This window comes from Apis dorsata, unplaced genomic scaffold, assembly GCF_000469605.1.
Source record: "Apis dorsata unplaced genomic scaffold, Apis dorsata 1.3 scaffold_84, whole genome shotgun sequence".
In the NCBI taxonomy this organism is placed as follows: domain Eukaryota; kingdom Metazoa; phylum Arthropoda; class Insecta; order Hymenoptera; family Apidae; genus Apis; species Apis dorsata.
In genome coordinates this window covers 130,858-142,040 of record NW_006263382.1, presented here as the reverse complement: position 1 = coordinate 142,040, position 11,183 = coordinate 130,858, and the positions used below count along the sequence as shown (strand labels likewise).

General features: G+C 34.1%; 1 protein-coding gene across 1 annotated transcript in view; it reads left to right on the top strand.

Moving 5' to 3' along the window:
* The window catches only part of LOC102672244 (protein O-mannosyl-transferase TMTC1-like), a 117,068-nt gene that overhangs the window by 13,360 nt on the left and 92,525 nt on the right, over positions 1-11,183 (top strand). Inside the window, exon 4 of the mRNA XM_006611178.2 lies at positions 4,481-4,584. Within this exon, the coding sequence (XP_006611241.1) occupies positions 4,481-4,584 (104 nt within the window). The remainder of the gene's footprint in view (positions 1-4,480; positions 4,585-11,183) is intronic.

The following is an 11,183-nucleotide window of genomic DNA, read 5'->3' as shown; positions in this document are numbered from 1 at the left end:
GCTGTTAATTCTCAACGACCGAAATCTCCAGTTTTTTTTTTTTTTATCGTAGGACGGGCGATGCTTCCCGCATAATTCTCGTGGTTTAAGCAAGTTTAACGATCGTTAACGCAGATACATTTCCGCCGTCGAGAGTTCACTTTTACGATCGCGTAAGATAAACTCCGCTTCCCTCGAATTCTCGTGTTGGCCGACCACCCCCCACGGAAACTGCTTAGGCTACGATGTAAAGCAATCGTGGCTCACGAGGATTTGAAATGAAATACGAGATGGGGCGATACGGGTAGGAACGAGGGTGGTTATGAACGCGAAGATACGATTTATAGATATTGAATTCGGGGTTGCTTCTTTGTAAAATCGATTCTGTGTGTTTTCTCGAGCGATTAGTAAATAGAGAGGGGTAACTGATTTATCTGTTTTTATAATTTAAAAAAAAATGTTTCTATATTAAAATCTTAAATAACGAAACAAACGTGATTCGATTGAAATAATTGTTTTTACTTTGTGTATTTGTGTTTCATGTTTGTGATTAAATTATTTTATTTCGAATTAAAATTACTTATAATTTAAAAAACCAATTTTACAGTGTTTAAAATCAGTGGCTTTGGACACGTCAAAAGAAACTTTGACATTGTATCCCATTGGTCGGGAACATTAATTCATTTTCCCTTCGTTTGAAAATGAATTATACGATATTAATACGATGAAGTAATCAGCCGCGAAAGAACTATGCACCAGTTGGAGTCGATGGAGACTTGGGAATTGAAATTCCCAACGAAGAAATAATTTTGCGCATTTATATCCAATGCAATGAATCCAGTGGATTCATCAATGGAAGCAAACTTTATTAACGAATCACCGATTTAATTAATTTAATGTTTCCACATTGAATTATTGTTAACCGTATAAATAACAAACGAGAGCTCGATTTTATTTTTAATCTAACCACAGCTTTTGTATTTTTTCCCCCACTTTTCTCTCTTTCTCTCTCTCTCCCCCTCCTCTCCCTATCAAGAATAATATAAAATATTGGAGGGCGAGAAATCGAAGAATGTACTTCCGCCAAACGTGAAGCCAAGTTATGCTAATTTACGTGGAGGAAACCCTGGCCCTCCTGTATATCCTTAACCGATTTTCCATCCTTCTCGTTCCACCTAAGGCATGCTCGCCCCGATGAGATTACTCGACGTTCTTTTCCCCTCTCAGGGAATCACTGAATTTCAAGAGCGTTGAATTTGTTGAGGCTTGAACGGTGGACCTCGGTGAATTTCGCGTTATAGTGTTGTACGGTGATTCCGGAAACGATATATTATTCTGGAAAACCACTCTCGTGGAAATTTTCTAGGGTTCTTGAATCCTTGTATGGAAAATTTAATACATTGTTTTAAATGTACATTGAAGAGAGGTAAAAAAAAAAATTCAAGTGGATAGAAAACACTCGAAAGATGATGGATTTTGATGGAAAGTAGGAAAATATTATTGATCTTTAGTTTAAATTAACGAAATGTTTGTTTTTTAAATTATTATCGTTTAACGCGATAATTTTTAAATTTCTAAAATTATTAGATATCGTATGATTTATTTTGAAAAAGAAAGAAAAGAACTTTGACAATCATCATCGAATTCATCAGTAATTATCGATGTATCGATGAATGTGCATGTTGAAACACTGTTCACTTCCGGTTACCATGGATTGTATACCACGATTCCCTGGAGTAGTAACAATCGTAATCGATAAGCGAATGAATTGGGCATACGCAGATTGTTGACTGGTTCTACATCACTACGTCTATTATTAGTCGATTGGTTTACCGCTTAAATCTTAACTCTCTGTTTTGAATTATCCGTAGGCTGTAATTATAATTCCATTCAATCCCATTGAATCAACGGGAACCGTCTTCGTTTGCTGACAAGTGAAATGTTTGATTAACAGATCCCTGGTATGCACAATAGACGATAATGCATTTCTACATTACAATAATTAGATTATTTAATGAATTCTCTTAAATTCTGTTTTTCTTCCTTGGAATCTCGTGATGACTAATAGTTTACGCTATTTCATAAGATAAGATAGAATCAATTTCATCTTAGTTTCAGTATTATATATTCATTTAACATAATCTAATTTAATGTTATTTTCATATGAATGAATGTAAATATTTAATATTGGATATCTTTCTATGATAAAGTCTTTTGAAATGTTATTGTTAGGATTCATAAACACAGAGCAATGATTTCGTCGATTCAAGTACACGCAAATACCTACAAGATGATTCAAACTCATAATAAAAACGCATATCTCCCTGTTTTCTTTTCATATTTCTTTTTATAACATTAAACAAATAACTATGATTTGTAATTCCAAGATTAGCTTTATTGCAATCCAATCCATTTAACTTTCAAAATTATTATAAATAAAACAACTATCCCATCTCAAATTTTCTAATTTATCCTCTTCTCACCAATTTTTTATTTCTTCAATCCCACAATAAAAATGTATGCATAAACAACACGAATCCTAGAATAAAAATGATCGCGATGATCCCTCGAGAGAAATATATTTTCGAGCGTGCAGAAGGCGCTATTATAATACCATCCCAAGTATTTCTCGAAAGACTAACAAAAGGGAATTCCATCTCCTCCCCCGCCGATGACGTTCCTCGTGCTTTGGATATTTACCAAAATTGGATTTTTGTCTTCTCGTGGGTCAGCGACATAACACGATTTTTCCCTCTCTGTCGAGGAAAGAAGATCTCAGTGTCTAGCGAGGGAAGAGAGCCGTTCGACATCGAGATGGAACGTGTTTCGAGTGCTCGTACATGTACGACGATCGAAGAAGAATATGAATACCTTGGATTGGCAGACATTGTCCACGCTTGTTGAAAAACCCTCCTAGGATCCACTCGTTTTTCCATCTGTCCAAGAAGAACGTAGAGGAATTTATGGTGGGGACGGAAAGAGAAAGGGTTGATGGCGGTCTACGTGCTCCAAGTAAGGCGTATAAAGAGTGATTTCTACTCTCGAGGAGGATGAGGCCAGGGATAGGTGGACTGGCACCCACAGACGTGACAGAAATGCCATCGAACCTCTACGTTTCTCGTTCTCCTACGACTCTAGTTTTACACCGCATACGTTATCTTCTAGAGGTTTATCGGTATTGTTAGAACGGAAGATCGGTGTGAAATGTTACGAATGCGAATGGGTCGAGCTTATAGTTTTGAAAAATAAATAAAAATAAAAGTTGAATCAAATTGTTTCTCTGTATATTCTCTCTCCTCGTAGATGCTTCGTAGAGCTTCGTACATTTCTCCTTGAGACGAAGTTCTACAATTTTTAGTAGAAGGAATAATTTGGTGGATGGATCGCATCTTCAGAAACAAACCGGTGTACTTGACAAGCTTGATTATCGGAAACGGAACTTTAAATGGAAAAAGTTTACTCTACATTTTCTTAACTTTGCATTTTACTTTGTCTCTTCACGTAAGATTATTTCTCCATTCTCTAATAAATACTTGAAATTTTCAATGCTAAATATTCTAAAATAATTTACATGTAGAAATCTAACGAAATTATCATTATTCTTGCAACGAAGAGGTATATCCAGTATACGATTAATTCGGATAGGGTATATCACGTGAGATTTTTAACCCCGGGCCTTCTTGTTTTCCGTTTTCCAAGCCAGCTAATGAAAGCTTCCAATGCTTCTAGCAGTGTAGCGAGTCATTGAGCCGCAAGTCGAGAACCTTCTCCAGAAAAGGCTAGTAAGAGGCTCTTCCGCAATCTGGATTCTCTTTTGTTTCACTCTCATTCATCTTTCGAGCCGTGTAAACGGCAGGTAAAAAATTCGCGTTTTAGAACTCGGCAGATCTTAGAGAAACAATCTGTGGAATACTCTGGTTGGTGGGGGATCAAAAATACCGAATAAATTAAAAAAAATATTTCACTTGATGATAGGAAATAGGATAATCTTTTCAATTTAAATATAAAAAATTTATATTTCCTATACCATTTCTATAAATTTGTTTTAAAATTTTGATATCGTGTTGAATATTGATTGTACTTTGTATATGTTTAGAATTATAAAAATATTGTTCTATTTTAATATTCCATAGCTATGGTATTTTCATTACCAATATATTTTTATAAAAAAATTTTATAACATAAAATACCATTTTACAAAAACACGACAGAATATTAAAATTTGAATATTTCGTACGTCTAAAATTTTACTTTATCTCTTATTTCATTATAAAATCATATAAAAAACGAAACAACAAAAATTGAACCTTCATGAATTAATTTCACTTTAATTCGCAATTTTGATATTCGTGAAATTCTAACTTGCATATTTTTATCGTTAACGTATATATGCATAATTTTTGAGATCCATAATTGAACATAAAAATCGGGTAGCAAATGGGTGTTAATCGAAATAAATGGGGAGATCGTTAAAAAGGATCCTTTTTTTTTTTATTTACAGTTTGGTGTGTTGTTGGTGGTACGTCTTGCCCTCCTTCACGGCACTCTACCAAAGTTCTCGCCGCAGGATAATCCGGCAGCTTTTCATCCCTGTTTCCACGTCAGGTGAGTATTCGCGTAAGTCCTTTATGTTACACGAGTCGTAACGAGGAATCCTATTACAATGTTTCAAAACTCATAGCGGTTGTGGACATACAGAAACCGTATACGGTTGTCATCTAGTTCAGGAAAGTAGAAAGCGGTATCGTGTAAAATCAAAGTGGCAAATGACCGACGATGAACAACTTTACAACATTCTATTTATATACGCTGTATTCCTTTTCCTTTCAATTGCTTTTTTTTCTTTTTTTTTACGTTTAAATTAAACGTTGCTGTCTCTTATATATGAAATTTATTAATTTAACTCTTACATTTTATAACTTTAAAGTATATAATGGTTAAGAATATTTAATGATGTAATTGGGCTATAATTGTAAGAGAAGATAGAAAATTATAATTTGAAGATTTTAATAATTTCATTTAATATCAATGGCGCTATTTATTTTTCTATAGTGAAATTTTATTCTATTTCTGTCAAATTTTCCACAAAAAAGAAAAAATTAATTTTATTAGTACAACTGTACGACTTTGACTCGATATCAAGACAAAATGATCATCGTTGAACGTATCTATCCCATTTCACAATTTTTCTTTCAAATATTTCTTTCGTAAAGTATAGTTTCCAAGATATCTCTCCGTCTGAGTCAAAATGGGACATTTTGTGTATCTCTCCTCTACCAAGAGAATCTACCTTTTCCTCTATCGATATAGTCGATTCAAAGTGTAGTATTTCCCCAATGTCTGAACCAATGAAACACCCCGCGGCTAACCAAACAGAACACCATGTCAAGTTTCGTTTCCTGTGGGATATCATTCGTTCACGAAGGATATCTCTCAGTTTCCTGCTTCTCGGATAGAGTCCATCGTTTATTACAGTCGTTGCTTTCAGTTCTCACTCGAATCTATGTGTTTGAGTTGAGAAAATGTCCGACTTTTCCCTCCTTAGCCTTTCACCGATATCTCGAACTTCTTAAATTCTTCACCAACCACTTCACGAACAGTCTCTCTCTCTCTTTCTCTCTCTCTGAACTTCTTGTTCCGGTTAAACCGACGGACTCACCTTCAACTTTTTCAGTTGCTTACCTCCTTTTTAGTCTGGCTAGGCAGGGATGGAAAAGTGAAGGCAAGTCGAAGGCTGTATCGAGGAGACTGTCAAAGAGATGGGTGCAGCTTTCAAAAAAAAATTTTTTTTTTTTCTTTACTCGAGTCACAGAGGGCGAGTAGAGCTTTCAGAGAGCGTTCGCAGCAGGCTGAAAGAGCTTCGTCCCTTCGATTTCCGATCGTTTGCTTGCCCGATCCTTTGAAACTCGTTTACCTTGGCCCGAACTGTCCTCTGGGATATCCCGTTTGTAAGGTGTCTCGGTTTTCAACCGTGTGAATATATATATATATGTATATATGTGCATGTTTCTTCTTCGTCGACCCATTTACAAGGATGATGAAGAGTTTTGAAAATTGGGAAAATTGAATGGAAGAATTCTTTTCTTATATTCTGGCTTTCATAACTGGAAATTGAATTTGTGTGAAAATATTGGAGTTGATAGAAGTAATTAGAATAATCGAAAATTGTACTTAATAAAGAAAATGGACAACGTGAAACTCATAATTGATAATAACTATAATTGGTTATAGTTTAAGAAGGGTAATATCTGTGGAAGAAAGTACATTATTTATGTAAATGAACGTCTGGATATTGGATAGAACGTTTGAATGATAGGTATTTCTATATTGGAAATCGTACTATGTTCTTAGTTACGGTGACAAAATTGGAATCCTTACATCAGATATGCGCTATTATCGCAATTAACATTGTCTGTGATATTTGTTTCATTCGATTAATGCAACAGACACATAATTTATTCAATTAAACACAAAATTCTTTTTCTTTTTCAATTCTAAAAATTCTTTGCAATGATTAACTTAATCGTTGACACATGTCAATTTTCTTACACTTAAATAAATTACAACATTTGTTTTCACAATTGCAATCCTCGAGATGGATTATGAAATAATAATTCACTAGATGTTACTATTTTTTGATAGTAGAAAAAATTTTTCAAACAGAATTGAATGATTTTAAGGAAATTTCAAGGAAAGAAGAACATAAATAATATAATTTATTAAAGGATTTCTTGTCTTTCATATAAAAAGTTTTACAAATTCGTATTGTGAAACGAGAGTATATATTTTTTATTTATCCATAAATCACTAATTTAAGAGATATATTTTAATTCAATTTAAAGTTTGTATATGAAAGACAAGAAATCCTCTAAACTATACTATTTATGTTCCTCTTTTCTTTCGTATGATAAATTTATAATACACATTTACATAATATTTGATGAATCGCTCTGTATGCCGCGAAGAAAGAAGAAAGAAAATGGTGGACTCAAAGCGCGCGATATCGAATCCTCCCGCGAAAAAATACCAAAATATACGACTCGATTTTACGGTTGGACGGGCATGTCCGACGAATCCGATTCCACCATCTCCCTGAAGACTGACGATATCGACTGGACCCGAGTAGCTATCGCGCCACGAGAAAGGAATATGCGATGGTTTACGCGGCCGAGGAAAATAGAACCGGGTTCCGATGTAACGCTCCATTTCGATATCTCGATATTACGTTGTGCATTTCCTTTCGCGCCGCTCTGCTGGAATAGTTCGTCCCTGCTTCCTGTCCACGGAAGAATAATTGTATTATTAGGGGTGGGATAGAACATGGCGTTTTCAATCCCCCGTTTTTATGATCAATCGAGCACGTATGCTGTTATTTATAAGTATACGAATATTTCCTGCTTCCTGAATGAGCGAGACAATATAAATTAATATGTTGGAATAATGTTTGTTGTAAATTTATTACGAGTGTTAATAATAATTATTTTTGTGATTAAGTGTTTATACTTATCTATGATCTAGTATTAGAATTATTTTGATGAAGAGGCAAATCCGAAAGCAATAATTAAAGTTGTTTGAGGATATTTATTTTAGTTATGAAACAATGAAAAAATTGTAAACCAGTATTATAGGAAAATTTAATTTAATTTTGAAAGATTGGATATTAAAGAGATTCTTGAAGTATTAAATCATTTTCAGAGAATATTGATAGTTTTCTTGAAGAATAGATTCTTGAAGTATTAAATCATTTTCAGAGAATATTGATAGTTTTCAAATTTTAAGTTTCTCATGAAACTGAGACACAATAATGAGAATATTTAATTATTCCATTCATATTGATCGGATCACAATATATATCTAAAAATTAATATTTAATTCTATATATTTTTTAACTAATGAAGCAGAGAATTGGAAATTTTTATTTAAACAAAATTAAATAGGGAAAGGAAACGCTCGATAATTTTAGCATATTGAAATATTGTGCCGTTCTTTTCGTTCCGCCGTATCAGCGTATCGGGACGATCCTGGTTCTTTCTCTTCTTCGAACTCTGCTCCTGTATTTATTCCTTTTCTCTCTTTTTCACTGGGTATCGTGCCCAGACTTCTTCTTCTTCTTCTTCTTCTTCTTCCACTTTCCTTCTCCCTCCTTCTCAGCCGCAACGGATCGAACCAGGACAGGGGTTGCCAACCCCTTCCTCTTCTCGCCCTCCTCCTTCCGCGTGGCTCCAGAAGATATTATGCGAAATACTTTCTGCTTCGAGGTACCGGCAGGGAATATTTTATGAGATGTATAATTTGGCCGGATGTACCACCGTTTCGCGAAATTTACCATCATTCGAGCCTACCAGGAAACGAGACTTTATTCTTAAACGCATTACTGCGTTTCTAAGGTTTCTATGGTATCCCATGGTGCATACAATGAACGAATATATATAATAATGGAGCCAAGAATTATCAACACAATCTTTATATACGCGAGATCTTTCTTAAAATTGGATTTGGAAGAATTCAGAATTGGAAATTTTAAGAAAAGTTATTACGTTTTAAAGTTCCAATACTTTTTCGAATCGAATGAAAACTTGAGATATTTTCAGATTGTCGTGTGCATTACACACATACACACTTATACCCGATGTTACTTGATCAATCTAGATCGATCCAAGGATTCCAAGACGTGTTGTGTAAAAGATGATCGATAAGTGTTTGGCGTAAATGATACATCACCATCGAGTTATCTATTATACATATATACGTGGCATGGTGTGCACGTTTCGCGCAATGTCGGATTTTCCACGCTCCTCCTCTCGCGAGAGGATTCTCGCCACTTGCTGGCCTCATATACGCGGCACACGCGGCACCGCGCCATCCGACACATGTCTCGGGGATGACGGTGCAAGTCGTGGAAATTCAAGCGTGATATTTCGTTTCCCGGCCGTCCGTTAATATCGCGCGACCTAGAAAGATTTGCGAAATTACTTCTCAGCCGTGCCACGGATGGATGGGATATGGCATTACGTCGAACAGCGGTCGCGACATTTTTCAGGACGGAGAAGACTCTTTCTTCCGTGTTATATTTGACAGGAGAGAGATGCTTGATATTTTATTTCTTTATCGTTTCAGAGAACAGTGTTATCGATGAGATATGGATATTATTTCACTTATCTTTCATTTGATTTTGTATACATTCTATAATCGTTGGAATTTTTATATTAGGTCATAATAATAATAATATTTTTTTAGGAATCTGGTTTTATAAAAGAAAATATATTAGTTTAATCACAAAGTTAGTTTTAAACCTCGTGATATTTCATTCGTAGAAATTTTCTATTTAGATTTTTAGATCTGAATAGATGTTGCTTTACCATCTCTTTGGAATTGCACAGATGATAGTCTGAAAGATAATGAATAAAAAGAATATCTCAATCTAGCTTCTGTAATTTTTGTAAAAATCATTTTCTTGTTTGATTCAATTCTGAATCCTATAATCTATTAAGCTGGTTACGTTCATACATTCTAATTGATTCATACTTTCTTGGAAATAATTTATAATGTTAATTTGTAAGTAAATTCAATAGAAAGAAAAACATCATCAAAATTTATATTTATAATATATATACTTTCAAGAATGACTCTCACATTACGTCTTTGCTACTCTCTGTATTATCACTCTTTTTGTCATACTTCAATCTGAATTTTAAAAAATCTATTTGTCAAAGAAGAAACATCTCCAGAGTATAACTTCATCCCCAAAAACATTTTCACCGATTAGTCTCTTGTTTTTAGATCTTATACAATTTACAGCAAAAAAGTTTCCACGCTGTCACTATCTCACGCGCTGAAAATGACTGAAATGTATAGAGGTAGATTGGCAAGAAACGGAACGTAAGTATCGCCCCTTTAGAGAACGAGCATGCTTTAAGACCGAGCGAAGGTGTTGGGCGAAATGGCTGAGGCAATACGAATTTCGTTACCGCCGCTTATTTTCGCAAAATGCCGCAATTATGGCTTTATTGTGGCATGCACGAAACTACAATTTGAGATCGGGCAAGTTCAACAGTGCTCCATGATATTCTCACTCGTTTTGACCGATGGGATCAATAATGATTCTTCCGAAGAGAGGGGGCAGCTTCCACTTAATATCTTTTTACTATTACAAAGTATCCATTTGAGCCACGTTCTTTTTCCAAGAGTAATTAATAAATTTAATTGAATTTAATGAGAAATTTTCGCGAGCATCACAATTTACTTTCATTCTAAAATTTTCCTTTAAACATTATGTCAATTGATACTTATATATTATTTTATATGAATTAATATTCTTCCACTTTCGAGTACTTTACCATCCACCATATAATTTTCTATAACATTCCTTGTCCATTTTCTTCTCTCTATAATCAAAATGTCTTGTCACTAATGCAATCCGATATTATAAATTATATACTTTATATATTTTCATGATTGACAACCATCAAAACGATATTAAGCAACGTTAACATTTTAAAATAGTTCGAACATATTAAAATTTCGTAATAAGATAAAAACAATAAAAGAAAAATTTCTAAATTTCTAAATTTCTTTTAAGATGTGAATGCCAAATAAATAAAATTTGTCTGAAAGAAATTTTAAAATTCGTATAAAATATTCTACAATAATAATAAAATTTTACAAATCGGATTTTTCCAAAAAAACTACGATTAAACTCGTAAAAATTCCATTATCCGAGAGAATTTTATCACCCCATTCGTTTCCTTCATCCGCCATACATTTTGAAATCACTACGTGTATTCAACTTGAGAATACACGATGCGTATAACAGGTCTCGACAACTATTCCAACAAAGTTGAAATTCGCCAACTCTAGGATATCGGAGACGGCGAAGGAGGGGGAGTTGTAAGTCGAGCAACCCTCGATCGAAGCCGTAAAAGAGTGTCCGAGTAGTATCGTGTATCCACGATACAGCGATTAATTTCGCGCAAATTTTCCACGCGATATATCTTCTTGCATCAACGATATCACGTTACTGGCGTTTCATCTCGAATATTTCTTTATCCAAAATATATCATAGTTACCTCTTCCATTTGTTGGAGAAACAATATATTAATGATGATTTAAATTTTGAATTATAAAAAAGAATCATTGTTACTCGTAACAATAGAATCCTATTTCCAAATCATTCAATTTTGACATGATATTTATTCAAAAGCAAT